The sequence below is a fragment of the Oncorhynchus mykiss genome, chromosome 22 (genome assembly GCF_013265735.2).
Source record: "Oncorhynchus mykiss isolate Arlee chromosome 22, USDA_OmykA_1.1, whole genome shotgun sequence".
Taxonomy (NCBI): domain Eukaryota; kingdom Metazoa; phylum Chordata; class Actinopteri; order Salmoniformes; family Salmonidae; genus Oncorhynchus; species Oncorhynchus mykiss.
In genome coordinates this window covers 10332031-10351424 of record NC_048586.1, presented here as the reverse complement: position 1 = coordinate 10351424, position 19394 = coordinate 10332031, and the positions used below count along the sequence as shown (strand labels likewise).

The following is a 19394-nucleotide window of genomic DNA, read 5'->3' as shown; positions in this document are numbered from 1 at the left end:
CACCTCCACCCTACCTGACACCCTAGACCCACTCCAATTTGCTTACCGCCCAAATAGGTCGACAGACGACGCAATCTCAACCACACTGCACACTGCCCTAACCCATCTGGACAAGAGTAATACCTATACAGCTCAGAATACAGCTCAGCATTTAACACCATAGTACACTCCAAACTCGTCATTAAGCTCTCGACCCCGCCCTGTGCATCTGAGTCCTGGACGTTCTGATGGGCCGCCCCCAGGTGGTGAGGGTAGGAAACAAAATCTCCACCCCGCTGATCCTTAACACTGGGGCCCCACAAGGGTGCGTTATCAGCCCTTTCCTGTACTCACTGTTCACCCATGACTGCGTGGCCATGCACACCTCCAACTCAATCATCAAGTTTACAGATGACACTACAGTGGTAGGCTTGATTACCAACAACGACGAGACGCCTACTGGGAGGAGGTGAGGGCCCTCGGAGTGTGGTGTCAGGAAAACAACCTCTCACTCAACGTCAACAAAACAAAGGAGATGATCGTGGACTTCAGGAAACAGCGTGGTCGGAACTAAAAGCACAAGCATTTCGCTACACTAGCATTAACATCTGCTAACCATGTGTATGTGACCAATAAAATTAGATTTGATTTGTGTGACGTCTCCATGAATGTGTGGTTTCATTTCAGCATAGATTTTGACAATTGATCCCAGAGGTAAAAATAAGTTAGACTTCACCTTCATGCTGTAAATATGCCACCGAGCTACCCTTTCCAACCTCCCTGGTCTCATTCCCTTTGCCCAGGCAAGTGACACAGTCCAGTCTTTGTGAACACTTCCAACCCTGCATGTTTATGGCCTCCCAACCACTAATGGCAGTCAATGTACTGTCCTGACTGTGCCCTCACACGCAATCTCAATCACCCCATCCTGGACTTGTCTCTCTCTTTCCTTCTCAGCCAGGGATGAGAAAAGAGTAAAAAAACACATAGCAGGTAAAACCCTGGTAAATGCATTCACCTGTTAAATCACTGTTAACTTGTTTTCCTTAGAGATCTAATCAACTGTATTACACTGCAGCCTCTTGACATTCAATACTGACATAATAGAGTTGAATTCCCTCTTGAATTCAAAATAACTCGCAGGGGGACTTGGAGCTGACAGATGAAACTGTATTTGGTCATAAGAGCTGACTCCTTTCATATTAGTGGTGGTGATGTTTGATAGAGGCTGAGTCACACAATATATCACGTCCCTACCACGTCATCCATTATTTCAAGATAATGTAGATAGCATCTGCGTTTATCCCTTACACATATCACATAGGCTTTATACTAGAGAATAACTATGTAAATTACATAGTGACAAGGTAGCAGTGGAGGCTCCTCAGAGGAGGAAGGGTAGGACCATCCTCCCCAGTGAATTTCATTAAAAATATATTTTTTTACATTTAAAAAGTTATCCTTTTTAGATAAAACTATACTAAATATATTCACGTCAACAAACGATTTATTAAAACACACAATTTTGTAGCCTCAGCAGCACTCTGTAGGGTAACACCATGGTGTAGCCAGAGAACAGATAGCTTCCGTCCTCCTTTGGGTACATGACTTCAAAACAAAACCTAGGAGGCTCATGGTTCTCACCCTCTTCCATAGACTTACACAGTAATTATGACAACTTCCGGAAGACATCCTCCAACCTGTCAGAGCTCTTGCAGCATGAACTGACATCTGGTCCACCCAATCAAATGATCAGAGAGTGAATCTAATACTGAAAGCATAAGCTACAGCTAGCTAGAACTAGCATAAACTGTGGTGAGTAGTTGTCTCAAGAAAAAGAGAAAAAGACAATAGTTGAACAGTCTTGAACAAATTAATTTCTTCCTCAAATGAAGAAGCAAGAGAAAGAGATGTTTTTAACATTTCAGTTTTACTTACTTACCTAGCAGCTGCAGGTAGCTAGTTTAGCCTACTCAAACACTCTGCTCAAACAGAGGGATGCTATGTTAGCTAGCTGGATATGACTATCCAACACAACACTGGAACTCTTTGGTTTTACTAATTTATTACCACCGGGGCCTGCCGGTGTAACTGCTAAACTGCTTACTGACTATAGACTGTAACGTTACTGCATGATTGTAGTGGGTTTACTAATGCATTAGTTATATTAGCTATGTTGACTATGATGTTAATTTAGCTAATATGGTGACAACGATGTAGACTGTGTGTAGCGGTTATGATATGGTTATGGCTTAGAAAAGTTTTTTCGCCTGGTCACATACAGCTGATATGTTGTGTATTAAAGTCCACAAACGAGGGGGAGAGCGCATCAATGCGCATAGATCCGAGAACGAATACAACGTGGCTGCTATTAAAGTGAACTGTGTTTATGCGTGATATGGGGTATATTCATTCCGCCGATTCTGTTGAAAAACGTTTCTTAAACGGAAACTAACGGAACGAAATGGGGATAAGCAAACCTGCATTTGTTGGACTAATGATTACACGCTAGATCAGCTATATGCAGGCAAGAGTGTGCAAGGCGGTATATCATGTGTCAGGGTCTGTCAACTCAAAATTCTCTGTGTGCATCTACGTTGTAAACTTTCATTCCTAGGCTAGGTTGTAGCAACCTCATGATGGGTATAGGGAAAATCAGAGTATCATGTAGTATGTTAAACCTATGATGTTACATTGAACTGAGTGAATGAAATCTGAATGACAGCCATCCAACATGCTGTAATAGAAATAAGGCCATGCTCATGGAAAAAAATAATCGTCCTCCTGCCACTGCAAGGTAGTACCTACTGTACAGTACTTTGCTCCTCTGTGTCAATTTCTATACATTTCAAAATAGAGGTAAGTGGTAAACAACCTGTATTATGCTCTTGAAATTACTTTGAAATAATAATGACTATGTATAGTGTTGGCAATGGATATCAAGTGCAATATCATGTTTTTTCTTACAATACATTTTCTAAATATGGGGTCATTATTTAAGAGCCATCATCGGTCACTGAATATATGTCCACACTATAAATGATTTGATCACAATTAAATACGCTTTTCACAACAACCATTTATGAACTTTTTTGTATTTCTTGTGAAATGCAAAACAAAGTTGGACTCTAAGGACCTCTAGTGGTAAAAACCATACACACAAGTTTGCGCCTATACTTGCAATAACTGGGGACATGGGCTGGGAACCCTGTGAGGTGAGATGAGATGGAAGGCGTGTATGGTGAGACTTTGGAATAGATTGCTGGATATGCCAACTGCCAGAATAGCTAGTAAAGTTTGTCAATGTGATCTATCCATAGGGGGAGCCTGGTAACTGAAATGTCTGACATTTTTCAACAGTCTGACTGAACATCTGTACAAAAACCAAATTAAGGGAGACATGGATATGATTAAAAAACAACTGCTGATACAATAAGAAAATAAGAACCTTTTGTTTGAATAAGGGTGAATTTGTGTGTTAGAAATATATTATATATAACCTACCTAAAAGCAAGAGATCGCTGTGTGCACAGGTAAGATCAGGGATATTGCCTCTGCGTATTGAAACAGGTCAGATCAGGGATATTGCCTCTGCGTATTGAAACAGGTCAGATCAGGGATATTGCCTCTGCGTATTGAAACAGGTCAGATCAGGGATATTGCCTCTGCGTATTGAAACAGGTCAGATCAGGGATATTGCCTCTGCGTATTGAAACAGGTCAGATCAGGGATATTGCCTCTGCGTATTGAAACAGGTCAGATCAGGGATATTGCCTCTGCGTATTGAAACAGGTCAGATCAGGGATATTGCCTCTGCGTATTGAAACAGGTCAGATCAGGGATATTGCCTCTGCGTATTGAAACAGGTCAGATCAGGGATATTGCCTCTGCGTATTGAAACAGGTCAGATCAGGGATATTGCCTCTGCGTATTGAAACAGGTCAGATCAGGGATATTGCCTCTGCGTATTGAAACAGGTAAGATCAGGGATATTGCCTCTGCGTATTGAAACAGGTAAGATCAGGGACATTGCCTCTGCGTATTGAAACAGGTCAGATCAGGGACATTGCCTCTGCGTATTGAAACAGGTAAGATCAGGGACATTGCCTCTGCGTATTGAAACAGGTAAGATCAGGGATATTGCCTCTGCGTATTGAAACAGGTCAGATCAGGGATATTGCCTCTGCGTATTGAAACAGGTAAGATCAGGGACATTGCCTCTGCGTATTGAAACAGGTAAGATCAGGGACATTGCCTCTGCGTATTGAAACAGGTAAGATCAGGGACATTGCCTCTGCGTATTGAAACAGGTAAGATCAGGGACATTGCCTCTGCGTATTGAAACAGGTAAGATCAGGGACATTGCCTCTGCGTATTGAAACAGGTAAGATCAGGGATATTGCCTCTGCGTATTGAAACAGGTCAGATCAGGGATATTGCCTCTGCGTATTGAAACAGGTAAGATCAGGGACATTGCCTCTGCATATTGAAACAGGTAAGATCAGGGACATTGCCTCTGCGTATTGAAACAGGTCAGATCAGGGATATTGCCTCTGCGTATTGAAACAGGTCAGATCAGGGATATTGCCTCTGTGTATTGAAACAGGTCAGATTAGGGATATTGCCTCTGCGTATTGAAACAGGTAAGATCAGGGACATTGCCTCTGCGTATTGAAACAGGTCAGATCAGGGATATTGCCTCTGCGTATTGAAACAGGTCAGATCAGGGATATTGCCTCTGCGTATTGAAACAGGTCAGATTAGGGATATTGCCTCTGCGTATTGAAACAGGTCAGATCAGGGACATTGCCTCTGCGTATTGAAACAGGTCAGATCAGGGATATTGCCTCTGCGTATTGAAACAGGTCAGATCAGGGATATTGCCTCTGCGTATTGAAACAGGTCAGATCAGGGATATTGCCTCTGCGTATTGAAACAGGTCAGATTAGGGATATTGCCTCTGCGTATTGAAACAGGTAAGATCAGGGACATTGCCTCTGTGTATTGAAACAGGTCAGATTAGGGATATTGCCTCTGCGTATTGAAACAGGTAAGATCAGGGACATTGCCTCTGTGTATTGAAACAGGTCAGATCAGGGATATTGCCTCTGCGTATTGAAACAGGTCAGATTAGGGATATTGCCTCTGCGTATTGAAACAGATAAGATCAGGGATATTGTCTCTGCGTATTGAAACAGGTCAGATCAGGGACATTGCCTCTGTGTATTGAAACAGGTCAGATCAGGGATATTGCCTCTGCGTATTGAAACAGGTCAGATCAGGGATATTGCCTCTGCATATTGAAACAGGTCAGATCAGGGATATTGTCTCTGCGTATTGAAACAGGTCAGATCAGGGATATTGTCTCTGCGTATTGAAACAGGTCAGATCAGGGATATTGCCTCTGCGTATTGAAACAGGTCAGATCAGGGATATTGTCTCTGCGTATTGAAACAGGTCAGATCAGGGACATTGCCTCTGTGTATTGAAACAGGTCAGATTAGGGATATTGCCTCTGCGTATTGAAACAGGTAAGATCAGGGATATTGTCTCTGCGTATTGAAACAGGTCAGATCAGGGACATTGCCTCTGTGTATTGAAACAGGTCAGATCAGGGATATTGCCTCTGCGTATTGAAACAGGTCAGATCAGGGATATTGCCTCTGCATTTTGAAACAGGTCAGATCAGGGATATTGTCTCTGCGTATTGAAACAGGTCAGATCAGGGATATTGTCTCTGCGTATTGAAACAGGTCAGATCAGGGATATTGCCTCTGCGTATTGAAACAGGTCAGATCAGGGATATTGTCTCTGCGTATTGAAACAGGTCAGATCAGGGACATTGCCTCTGTGTATTGAAACAGGTCAGATCAGGGATATTGCCTCTGCGTATTGAAACAGGTCAGATCAGGGATATTGCCTCTGCATATTGAAACAGGTCAGATCAGGGATATTGTCTCTGCGTATTGAAACAGGTCAGATCAGGGATATTGTCTCTGCGTATTGAAACAGGTCAGATCAGGGATATTGTCTCTGCGTATTGAAACAGGTCGAATTTGTGGTGAAATGGAAGAGGAAAGGCTTTTCCACTATTGTGACCTTGAAGAAATAGAGAATGAAACTCATTTTATCCTCTATTGCCCTTTCTACCACGATATACGCTTGCTATTATTCCAGAAAGCACACCAGATATACCTTGGCATTATATGTGATGAGGAGAAATTGAAATGTTGTTTTTGTCCATTGTGTATTTCCGTTTGCGGAATATTTAGATAAAGACTGGAATACATATAATTAAATTGTAAAACTATTTAGCTTCTATGTGGTAAATGGCATGTGTGTATATAGATTGTGTATAGGCCTTCTCTTTGTGCCAGACTGGATTCAAGTGACTTCTGTTTCTTTTTTTCTGTATTTATTATGTATGTACAGTGGGGAGAACAAGTATTTGATACACTGCCGATTTTGCAGGTTTTCCTACTTACAAATGCAAATGAATTACTTAAAAATCATACAATGTGATTTTCTGGATTTTCGTTTTAGATTCTGTCTCTCACAGTTGAAGTGTATCTATGATAAAAATTACAGACCTCTACATGCTTTGAAAGTAGGAAAACCTGCAAAATCGGCAGTGTATCAAATACTTGTTCTCCCCACTGAATGTATTTATGTACACTACCATCACTTAGAAATGTCCTTGTTTTTGAAAGAAAAGCTCATATTTTGTAAAAAAAAAAAAAAAAAAAAAAGCTCATACATTGATCAGAAATACAGTGTCTCGGCCTCCAACCGCAAGACACTACAGAGGGTATTGCGTACGGCCCAGTAATTCACTGGGGCAAACCTTCCTGCCATCCAGGACCTCTATACCAGGCGGTGTAAAAGACCCCAAAAAATTGCCAAAGACTCCAGCCACCCTAGTCATAGACTGTTCTCTCTGCTACCGCACGGCAAGTGGTACCAGAGCGGCAAGTCTAGGTCCAAAAGACTTCTTAACAACTCTTACCCCCAAGTCATAAGACTCCTGATCAGCTAATCAAATATCCGGACTATTTACATTGTCCCCTCCCTCCCCTATGCATAGTCACTTTACCTCTACCTACAGTACATGTACATATAACCTCAATTATCTTGACTAACCTGTGCCCCTGCACATTGGCTCTGTACCAGTAACCCCTGTATATAGCCTCACTACAATTATTTAATGTTTTATTTATTTTTCTTTTCTTTTTTACTTCAGTTCATTTAAGTAAATACTTAACACTTGTTTTCTTAAAACTCAATTTTTGGTTAAGGGCTTGTAAGCAAGCATTTCACTGTAAGGTGAATGTGATGTGACAACTACAAACAAATAGCATTCCTAAGGAAGATCCATTTTCGAGTTAGCTACCAACTTCAATTTACGATGTAAAAGGTGGATTTTATGATGTAATGTCAACTTTATACATTAAATTTTCAACTCACCCACATAAATTCTCCATAAATCTGCTGTGGATTACCGAGAATCCCATACCTTTATCACTGAATGTATTTGACAATGTAAACACACCAATCAACCAGGAGATGGCATAAAACCCATTTTATGCAGGAATTTAACAACTTATTTACACCGTTACAATTACATGTACTGCAACACCTGTAGGCATTGTGATAACATGTTGTGTTTAAATCAAATGGAAATAGGTTGGCTGAGAAATGGAACACTGAGCTTAAGTTTTTCTGTGCAATATCTAGACACATTCAGGAAGTAATTTTACCCAGGTATATTAGGATTATGGAATCTTTACTTGATTTAATATTGAAGCAAGATTGGACATTGGGTGTTTGTGTCTGCGGAACCTCATACCCTCACTAACGTGCTCTGAATTTAAACGTGTTAACCCTCGCAGGGCTGCTGGACCAGACGGCATCACTAGCCGCGTCTTCAAAGCATGCGCAGACCAGCTGGCTAGTGTGTTTACGGACATATTCCCTATCCCAGTCTTTTGTCCCCACATGCTTCAAGATGGCTATCATTGTTCCTGTTCCCAAGAAGGCAAATATAACTGAACTAAATGACTACCGCCCCGTGGCACTCACTTCTGTCATCATGAAGTGCTTTGAGAGACTAGTCAAGGATTATTTCACCTTATCGGCTACCCTAGACCCACTTCAGTTTGCATACTGCACCAAAAGGTCCACAGATGACGCAATCGCCATCACACTGCACACTGCCCTATCCCATCTGGACAAAAGGAATACCTACAGTGCCTTGCGAAAGTATTCGGCCCCCTTGAACTTTGCGACCTTTTGCCACATTTCAGGCTTCAAACATAAAGATATAAAACTGTATTTTTTTGTGAAGAATCAACAACAAGTGGGACACAATCATGAAGTGGAACGACATTTATTGGATATTTCAAACTTTTTTAACAAATCAAAAACTGAAAAATTGGGCGTGCAAAATTATTCAGCCCCCTTAAGTTAATACTTTGTAGCGCCACCTTTTGCTGCGATTACAGCTGTAAGTCGCTTGGGGTATGTCTATCAGTTTTGCACATCGAGAGACTGACATTTTTTCCCATTCCTCCTTGCAAAACAGCTCGAGCTCAGTGAGGTTGGATGGAGAGCATTTGTGAACAGCAGTTTTCAGTTCTTTCCACAGATTCTCGATTGGATTCAGGTCTGGACTTGGCCATTCTAACACCTGGATATGTTTATTTTTGAACCATTCCATTGTAGATTTTGCTTTATGTTTTGGATCATTGTCTTGTTGGAAGACAAATCTCCGTCCCAGTCTCAGGTCTTTTGCAGACTCCATCAGGTTTTCTTCCAGAATGGTCCTGTATTTGGCTCCATCCATCTTCCCATCAATTTTAACCATCTTCCCTGTCCCTGCTGAAGAAAAGCAGGCCCAAACCATGATGCTGCCACCACCATGTTTGACAGTGGGGATGGTGTGTTCAGCTGTGTTGCTTTTACGCCAAACATAACGTTTTGCATTGTTGCCAAAAAGTTCAATTTTGGTTTCATCTGACCAGAGCACCTTCTTCCACATGTTTGGTGTGTCTGTGGCTTGTGGCAAACTTTAAACAACACTTTTTATGGATATCTTTAAGAAATGGCTTTCTTCTTGCCACTCTTCCATAAAGGCCAGATTTGTGCAATATACGACTGATTGTTGTCCTATGGACAGAGTCTCCCACCTCAGCTGTAGATCTCTGCAGTTCATCCAGAGTGATCATGGGCCTCTTGGCTGCATCTCTGATCAGTCTTCTCCTTGTATGAGCTGAAAGTTTAGAGGGACGGCCAGGTCTTGGTAGATTTGCAGTGGTCTGATACTCCTTCCATTTCAATATTATCGCTTGCACAGTGCTCCTTGGGATGTTTAAAGCTTGGGAAATCTTTTTGTATCCAAATCCGGCTTTAAACTTCTTCACAACAGTATCTCGGACCTGCCTGGTGTGTTCCTTGTTCTTCATGATGCTCTCTGCGCTTTTAACGGACCTCTGAGACTATCACAGTGCAGGTGCATTTATACGGAGACTTGATTACACACAGGTTGATTGTATTTATCATCATTAGTCATTTAGGTCAACATTGGATCATTCAGAGATCCTCACTGAACTTCTGGAGAGAGTTTGCTGCACTGAAAGTAAAAGGGGCTGAATCATTTTGCACGCCCAATTCTTCAGTTTTTGATTTGTTAAAAAAGTTTGAAATATCCAATAAATGTCATTCCACTTCATGATTGTGTCCCACTTGTTGTTGATTCTTCACAAAAAAATACAGTTTTATATCTTTATGTTTGAAGCCTGAAATGTGGCAAAAGGTCGCAAAGTTCAAGGGGGCCGAATACTTTCGCAAGGCACTGTATGTAAGAATACTGTTCATTGACTACAGCTCAGCATTTAACACCATAGTACCCTCCAAATTCATCAAGCTGGAGGCCCTGGGTCTCAACCCCGCCCTGTGCAATTGGGTCCTGGACTTATAGACGGGCCGCCCCCATGTGGTGAAGGTAAGAAACAACATCTCCACTTCAATAACCCTCAACACTCAGCCCCCTCCTGTACTCCCTGTTCACCCACGACTGCGTGGCCATGCACGCCTCCAACTCAATCATCAAGTTTTCAGACAACACTACAGTAGTGGGCTTGATTACCAACAACCTCTCACTCAACGTCAACAAAACAAAGGAGATGATCGTGAACTTCAGGAAACAGCAGAGGGAGCAACCCCCTATTCACATCAAAGGGACAGCGGTGGAGAAGGTGGAAAGTTTTAAGTTCCTCGGCGTACACATCACAGACGAACTGAAATGGTCCACTCACACAGACAGTGTGGTGAATAAGGTGCAACAGCGCCTCTTCAATCTCAGGAGTCTGAAGAAATTTGGCTTGTCACCCAAAACCCTGACAAACTTGTACAGACGCACAATCGAGAGCATCCTGTCGGGCTATATCACAGCCTGGTACGGCAACTGACCCGCCCTCAACTGCAAGACTCTCCAGAGGTTGGTGCGGTCTGCACAACGCATCACCGGGGGCAAACTACCTGCCCTCCATGACACCTACAGCACTCGATGTCACAGGAAGGCCAAAAAGATCATCAAGGACATCAACCACCTGAGCCACTGCCTGTTCACACCGCTACCATCCAGAAGGCGAGGTCAGTACAGGTGCATCAAAGCTGGGACCGAGAGACTGAAAAACAGCTTCTATATCAAGGCCATCAGACTGCTGAACAGCAATCACTAACTCAGAGAGGCTGCTGCCTACATTGAGACCCAATCACTGGCCATTTCAATAAATGGATCACTAGTCACTTTATACAATACACTGTAAAATACAGTGCCTTGCGAAAGTATTCGGCCCCCTTGAACTTTGCGACCTTTTGCCACATTTCAGGCTTCAAACATAAAGATATAAAACTGTATTTTTTTGTGAAGAATCAACAACAAGTGGGACACAATCATGAAGTGGAACGACATTTATTGGATATTTCTAACTTTTTTAACAAATCAAAAACTGAAAAATTGGGCGTGCAAAATTATTCAGCCCCCTTAAGTTAATACTTTGTAGCGCCACCTTTTGCTGCGATTACAGCTGTAAGTCGCTTGGGGTATGTCTCTATCAGTTTTGCACATCGAGAGACTGATTTTTTTTTCCCATTCCTCCTTGCAAAACAGCTTGAGCTCAGTGAGGTTGGATGGAGAGCATTTGTGAACAGCAGTTTTCAGTTCTTTCCACAGATTCTCGATTGGATTCAGGACTGGACTTTGACTTGGCCATTCTAACACCTGGATATGTTTATTTTTGAACCATTCCATTGTAGATTTTGCTTTATGTTTTGGATCATTGTCTTGTTGGAAGACACATCTCCGTCCCAGTCTCAGGTCTTTTGCAGACTCCATCAGGTTTTCTTCCAGAATGGTCCTGTATTTGACTCCATCCATCTTCCCATCAATTTTAACCATCTTCCCTGTCCCTGCTGAAGAAAAGCAGGCCCAAACCATGATGCTGCCACCACCATGTTTGACAGTGGGGATGGTGTGTTCAGGGTGATGAGCTGTGTTGCTTTTACGCCAAACATAACGTCTTGCATTGTTGCCAAAAAGTTAAATTTTGGTTTCTTCTGACCAGAGCACCTTCTTCCACATGTTTGGTGTGTCTCCCAGGTGGCTTGTGGCAAACTTTAAACAACACTTTTTATGGATATCTTTAAGAAATGGCTTTCTTCTTGCCACTCTTCCATAAAGGCCAGATTTGTGCAATATACAACTGATTGTTGTCCTATGGACCGAGTCTCCCACCTCAGCTGTAGATCTCTGCAGTTCATCTAGAGTGATCATGGGCCTCTTGGCTGCATCTCTGATCAGTCTTCTCCTTGTATGAGCTGAAAGTTTAGAGGGACGGCCAGGTCTTGGTAGATTTGCAGTGGTCTGATACTCCTTCCATTTCAATATTATCGCTTGCACAGTGCTCCTTGGGATGTTTAAAGCTTGGGAAATCTTTTTGTATCCAAATCCGGCTTTAAACTTCTTCACAACAGTATCTCGGACCTATCTGGTGTGTTCCTTGTTCTTCATGATGCTCTCTGCGCTTTTAACGGACCTCTGAGACTATCACAGTGCAGGTGCATTTATACGGAGACTTGATTACACACAGGTGGATTGTATTTATCATCATTAGTCATTTAGGTCAACATTGGATCATTCAGAGATCCTCACTGAACTTCTGGAGAGAGTTTGCTGCACTGAAAGTAAAGAGGCTGAATAATTTTGCACGCCCAATTTTTCAGTTTTTGATTTGTTAAAAAAGTTTGAAATATCCAATAAATGTCGTTCCACTTCATGATTGTGTCCCACTTGTTGTTGATTCTTCACAAAAAATACAGTTTTATATCTTTATGTTTGAAGCCTGAAATGTGGCAAAAGGTCGCAAAGTTCAAGGGGGCCGAATACTTTCGCAAGGCACTGTAATGCCACTTGAATGATGTTTACATATCTTACATTACTCATATCACATGTATATACTGTATTTTATACCATCTATTGCACCTTCGCCATCGCTCATCCATATACTTACATGTACATGTTCTCATTCACCCCTTCAGATTTGTGTGTATTAGGTAGATGTTGGGGAATTGTTAAGATTACTTGTTAGATATTATTGTTAGATATTACTGCACTGTCGGAACTAGAAGCATAAGCATTTCGCTACACTCATATTATTATCTGCTAACCATGTGTGCACTACTGTTCAAAAGTTTGGGGTCACATAGAAATGTCCTTGTTTTTGAAAGAAAAGCATATTTTTTGTCCATTAAAATAACATCAAATTGATCAGACATAAACTGTAGACATTATTAATGTTGGAAATGACTATTGTAGCTGGAAACGGCAGATTGTTTTATGGAATATCTACATAGGAGTACAGAGGCCCATTTTCAGCAACCATCTCTCCTGTGTTCCAATGGCACGTTGTGTTAGCTAATCCAAAATTATAATTTTTAAAAGCTAATTGATCAATGGAAAATAATTTTGCAAATGTGCTTTTCTTTTAAAAAAAATGACATTTCTAAAGTGACCCCAAACCTTTGAACGGTAGCGTATGTGACAAATAAAATTGCATTTGATTTGAATAATGTGCTAAGTTACTAGTGTTTTCTGATGTTTTGTGTTCACATTTCATCACGGTTACAGAGGTGATTGTCCATTTCTAGTTGTTGCATTACAATGTATACAAATATGGCTTAAACATCAATGGTCAATGTTTAGATAACTACCTGCAAATGTATTGTCTATTATGATGGGGTGTGTCAGTATGACAAAGTCAAACACAGACTGTCATTGCAAGTCCAACATCGATAGATGTTTATAGGCCTACAGATGTTTATTTCAGTCTAATTTATTGGACCTCTCCTTCTTGGAGGTTGACAACGTAAGTAGTTCAACATTTCATTTAGAGGTAATGTGGTGGTAAATCTTCAAACTGCACCGTTACATTTTATATTTGGAATGTAAAGAACCATAGTCAACATAATCAAAATATATTCTTGCATTTTTTATAAAAATGTTTCCCTTAAAAGATGATATTGTCCCGGTTTTGTCAATAAAAAATAGCACCACCACCAATAATTACACGTGGCAACAGTCTGGACTCAGAGGTAAACGTAACAGAGTAAATATATATCTGGGACAGCCAATTAGTATACTATGTTACTTTTCGTATGGTATGTATTAATTTGTGGATGTCCATCATCCATTTCCTATGATATGTTACAAATTACAATTTGTATGATATTTAAGTTATGAATTTAAATTTGTAATATGTTACCAATTTGCAGAACGTATGATGTGTTATGAATTCCAATTTGTTGTGGCTAATGTTAGCTAGGCCTGGGGTTAGTGTTAGGGGTTAAGAGTTAGGGGAAGGGTTAGCTAACATGCTAAGTAGGTTCAAAGTAGTAAGTAGTTGACAGGTTGCTTCATACTCATCCACCCTAACCAACCACTCTACATTCATTTAATGTAAACATACAGTACCAAATGTAGTGTAGCATATTATACTATTCTGAGTATCCCAGATGTAAGTTTGCTAGTCTGAGACCAGGCTGGTGGCTAAGATGAATAAAAAAGTGATATAAAAAAAGTAAAAATAGCCCTGCTATAGATCAATTATAATGAAGAACCAATTGACCTCTTCAAGCATTTTCAGCAATCAGGTCATCCATGACATCCTTCTGATGAGTTAAAAGGGCTTGAATCAGGGCGTTAGCGGCCCCGGTGCTGGTCGCGCTATCCAGGAGCTTCCTCATCATTTCTTGTGGTGTCAACTGGGCATTCACGTTGGCAGCCATTTCATCATGACAACCTCCACTCTGCAGATCATCGACAATGGCCTTCACGTTTTTCACCTGGCTAACCAGAGCTGTGCGGTTTCTTTTCAAAAACCCACGTTTGTCTTTCACAAGGAAGATAAATAAATATATTTAGGATAAATCAAATTACATTCTTATGGTAAGATACATGTATCGATAGCATTTTCAGTGTTACAGCCCTTTCACAATATTTTTGTCTACCTGAAATTGAAGAGATCGATGGAGAATATGTCATGTTCTTGGGCCGTGATGGTCCTAAAAGAGAAAAGGTGATACATTGAGAAATAGTGCACCAATGTCACTAACATGAAAACACGCTATGGGAACACACTAGCAGAGAGTCTAACACAGCTAAATTGGTCAGGTTTTTAAAAATTCAAACACTTTTGCACGAAGGCCCACGTGTTAGAAATGTCTACTCCGGTCCGCAGTGCAAAAAAGGTAGTCACCCCTGCCTCATGCTACAGGGATTGCCATTTTAATAGGACCTCTAAACCAGGCTTAGCCTTATGTTCCACATAGGAACGAAGAAGACTAAGGTAGTAAGTCTGAATAAGGAGAAAACCAACGTATTATTATCTAGCCTCTTTCAGTGTATACAAACAGCAGTCTCTTCCTGGATCACTATTAGTACTCAGAAATCCAAAAGTTAAAACATAACAATATTTCACGTCCCTGAAAATTATATTCTGAGGTTATGACCAGGTAAAGACATAGTACTAAGCTATTTATGGTATTCCTAAGTCTAGTCGTATTCTTCAAAATACACGTTATTGATAAAATATTCAATTCTGTTAGTATGTTACTTAGTCAGTTAACATTCCAGATTACCTAGTCAGAATATGGTGGTAATCCACTTCTTAAGTTCGGGATAGGTATCCTTCACCTCACTTTCTTTGAGAGTATCAAGAAACTGAGAGCATGTCTCTTCCTTTTTGAGAATCATCTTGTCAATCAGGTTGGTCACAGCAGCCTCTGGTACTGAGAAACTCTTCAGCTCTTGATACTCTCTATCGGTAACAATACGTTTGGAGTGCACATGTTGAAGAATGAAGACAGAATCTGCTCGGAGCCAGTCGATGAGTTTCACCTTATTCTCAATTATCATTTTCATGGCAGGGCCCTAGAGAAGCAATTTTTACTGACATGTTGTTTGTTTCTCAAAGAAAACAATAATTATGTTTAATAATTAAGTTTTTCATCTCATACAAAATTGGGATTGACTACCTGAGAAGAGGACACATCTTCTGTTTGCTGTGGTGGCACTGAAATATATTAAGTTGCCATTATTTGATTTCAAATATCAAATGCATGATTGAAAATAACTTTAATTAAAATATATGTGCACTGAGCTCATTTGTCAAGGTTATTTGTCAAGATGATCCTGTTCTTTAACACAGCTACCACTGAGACCTGTGAAGATAAAACCTGCCTAAATGCAGTAGTTCACCTGGACACTGTGAGGCCTGGGGGGCTGGGACCTGCATCACAGACATATTGAGGTTGCCATCGATTGTACAGTTCGATATCTCTGATGCAAATACATGGCTGTGTTCTGTTGCAACCACTTCTGCATGTGGGGGTGGTTGGCTGACGTTCATTCCTGAAAGAGACATTTGTGTCCAAGTAAATATACAATTGTGTTATGTTCTTCTTATGGTGCTAGCTGTTAGTAAGCAATACAACTTTCTCAGTATGACCATTGGCTTATTCACAGTTGCACTCACCAGATCGATTCCCCGATCCTGCTTGAACGATTACATGCATGTCTAAGTCTTTAATACCGCGGACATTGGTGACTTTCCTGGTATCAACAGTGCTGTTGCAATCTGCATACACCGTTGGGCTAGATGAAGCTTCAAAACACATTCGTTTTTGCCATGTTAGATAAGGACCTTACAGCATGTAATAAAAACATTGGACCAGCAAACCCGACAATTAAATTGGTGCCTTATGTCTATGTATTTATGTACTGTATAGTAACACCTATTTAAAAGCTTTACTGTAAGAGTTGTATGTTTTCTTATCATTACCATATGAAGGATTTCTAAATGGTTTTTTTTATCACTACAAATGTTGATGTATACTACTTACCTTGTGTGCTCTTGCTGAAATGTTGTTGAAGGCCTGGATAATGTGTCTGCTCTTTCTTCAGAATCTTAAGGAAGTTCTGACATGTACTTTCTTCCATTTCAATGAATGTCTCCAAAAGAAGACTGATCTTCCCTGGATCCGTTTTTTGATTGCGAATAGCCTTGTCCTGTTTAGCTGTTAGGATATCTTCACACTTGTCAATGATAAACTCAGCATCCATCGTCGATAACCACTTGCACAGGTCCTTCTTGTATGACTTCAGAAATTCCATGGCCTATTTGGAAATAATAAACAAATCTCTGTTGGGTAAAACAGTCTTCATATTTGTATAGGTTGGTAGCAATCTATGTTTAACTGGACCAATATAATGTTTATTAAGACATGATTATGGTTTACCCAAGGTGGTTATGGAATATTAAACAACCGCAGGTTTTGAGTGCATCATGATTTTATGTTATTAAGTAGAACAAACAATAATACGTATGGTATGATCTTGTAGCAAAGTAAAATACCATGTCACCCTTTCTGGTATCCTGTTAACCCTTACAATGTCACTCTATGATAAAGTAAGTACCTTCTAAGTTAATAAAATACTGAACATGATACTGAATACTTAAAAACGTCTTCAGGCAAGAAGCCATAACTGTTCGGTCGCAGCCCTACAAAACATCAGCAGTTAATTGTATTGGTGGACGTAACGTAAACTTGACAAACAACGGCTGGTTTTCACACAAAGCTCAAGTAAAGCAGCTTTAGTACTTCTAAGAATAAACGGCAGAACAGGAAGATAACTTACCAAATGGTAAAGGTCTAACGGCACAGGTTCTGGTAGTAAATGTAAATCTGAAGACTGAAAAGACTTCACTTGAAAAAGTCCCGAAAAGCTCAAATGTGGCTGAGGCAAACTTTCTGCGTTATATAACCACGTTTACACAACTGGTGAACACATAAAGCGAAAGAGAAAGTACAGATTGCGCCGTAAGATTCACATTGAGGAGTAATGTGTAGCTTAGTTGTTACAGCATGCCGCTTGCAACACTCTAGGGTTGTGGTTTCGATTTCCACAGGTACCGATTGGACATTTTATTTCCTTTAAATGTATGCACTCACTACTGTAAATCGCTCTGGATAAGTACGCAAGTATAAACACCATGGGACCACTGTCTGATAAATGACTTACATGTAAAATTAGTAGTATGCTATGCCAGGTGCTCCTTGACATCCCAGGGTAGGGCTGAAAGTGAAGTCCCTGTCTCACTGGGCAGGCAAAACATTTACTGGTTCTAAGATGTGGGTTGAGCGGGCAGTGATATGCAGGCAAAAATACACAAGACACTTGTAAGAGTGGAACAAGTTGAAATGAAATAGAAACAGGTTGGCTGAGAAATGGAACACTGACCTTACCTTTTCCTGTGCAATATCTAGAAACATTCAGGAAGTCATTTGACCCAGTTTTATTAGGATTATTGTATCTTTACTTTACTTAATATTGAAGCAAGATTGGACATTGTGTGTTTGTGTCTGTGGAACCTCGTACCCTCACTAACGTGCTCAGAATAATGTGCTAAGTTACTAGTGTTTTCTGATGTTTTGTGTTCACATTTCATCACGGTTACAGAGGTGATTGTCCATTTCTAGTTGTTGCATTACAATGTATACAAATATGTCTTAAACATCAATGGTCAATGTTTAGATAACTACCTGCAAATGTATTGTCTATTATGATGGGGTGTGTCAGTATGACAAAGTCAAACACAGACTGTCATTGCAAGTCCAACTCTTGGCCTGTAGAGGCCGATAGATGTTTATAGGTGTCACGTTCTGACCTTAGTTCCTTTGTTATGTCTTTGTTTTAGTATGGTCAGGGCATGAGTTGGGTGGGTTGTCTATGTTCTTTTTTCTATGTTGTGTTTATGTGTTTGGCCTGGTATGGTTCTCAATCAGAGGCAGGTGTCGTTCGTTGTCTCTGATTGAGAATCATACTTAGGTAGTTTTTTCCCACCTGTGTTTTGTGGGTGATTATTTTCTGTTTTACGCACCTTCCAGGACTGTTTCGGTTTTCGTTTAATTTCAGTGTTCAGTAAAATAAATCATCATGAACACATACCACGCTGCGCATTGGTCCGAAATTTCATAGACGAAGAATTCCGTTACAATAGGCCTACAGATGTTTATTTCAGTCTAATTTATTGGACCTCTCCTTCTTTCTTGGAGGTTGACAACGTAAGTAGTTCAACATTTCATTTAGAGGTAATGTGGTGGTAAATCTTCAAACTGCACCGTTACATTTTATATTTGGAACGTAAAGAACCATAGTCAACATAATCAAAATATATTCTTGCATTTTTTATAAAAATGTTTCCCTTAAAAGATGATATTGTCCCGGTTTTGTCAATAAAAAAATAGCACCACCACCAATAATTACACGTGGCAACAGTCTGGACTCAGGGGTAAACGTAACAGAGTAAATATATATCTAGGACAGTCAATTAGTATACTATGTTACTTTTCGTATGGTATGTATTAATTTGTGGATGTCCATCATCCATTTCCTATGATATGTTACAAATTACAATTTGTATGATATTTAAGTTATGAATTTCAATTTGTAATATGTTACCAATTTGCAGAACGTATGATATGTTATGAATTCCAATTTGTTGTGGCTAATGTGAGCTAGGCCTGGGGTTAGTGTTAGGGGTTAAGAGTTCGGGGAAGGGTTAGCTAACATGCTAAGTAGGTTCAAAGTAGTAAGTAGTTGACAGGTTGCTTCATACTCATCCACCCTAACCAACCACTCTACATTTGTTTAATGTAAACATACAGTACCAAATGTACTATAACATATTATACTATTCTGAGTGTCCCAGATGTAAGTTTGCTAGTCTGAGACCAGGCTGGTGGCTAAGATGAATAAAAAAGTGATATAAAAAAGGTAAAAATAGCCCTGATATAGA

The 19394-nt window shown here is 40.3% G+C and overlaps 1 protein-coding gene across 3 annotated transcripts; it reads right to left on the bottom strand.

Annotated features, from left to right (window-relative positions):
* Positions 1-13029: 13029 nt before the first annotated feature.
* On the bottom strand, positions 13030-18102 carry LOC118943579. 3 transcript variants are annotated; one of them, XR_005038789.1, is made up of 8 exons: positions 17618-18102; positions 16438-16711; positions 16071-16199; positions 15794-15946; positions 15571-15608; positions 15175-15466; positions 14545-14598; positions 13030-14426 (listed from the first exon to the last, which is right to left on the bottom strand). XR_005038789.1 is itself a non-coding variant. In XM_036958722.1 (6 exons), the coding sequence occupies exons 1-6, from the start codon at positions 17657-17659 to the stop codon at positions 14167-14169; spliced, it is 912 nt and encodes a 303-aa protein (XP_036814617.1). In that variant the 5' UTR covers positions 17660-18102; the 3' UTR covers positions 13030-14166. The 3 variants fall into 3 exon arrangements, 1 of the variants encoding a protein (XP_036814617.1); XR_005038790.1 differs by lacking the exon at positions 17618-18102 and adding an exon at positions 17234-17559; XM_036958722.1 differs by lacking the exons at positions 15175-15466; positions 15571-15608.
* Between the last annotated feature and the right edge of the window lie 1292 nt (positions 18103-19394).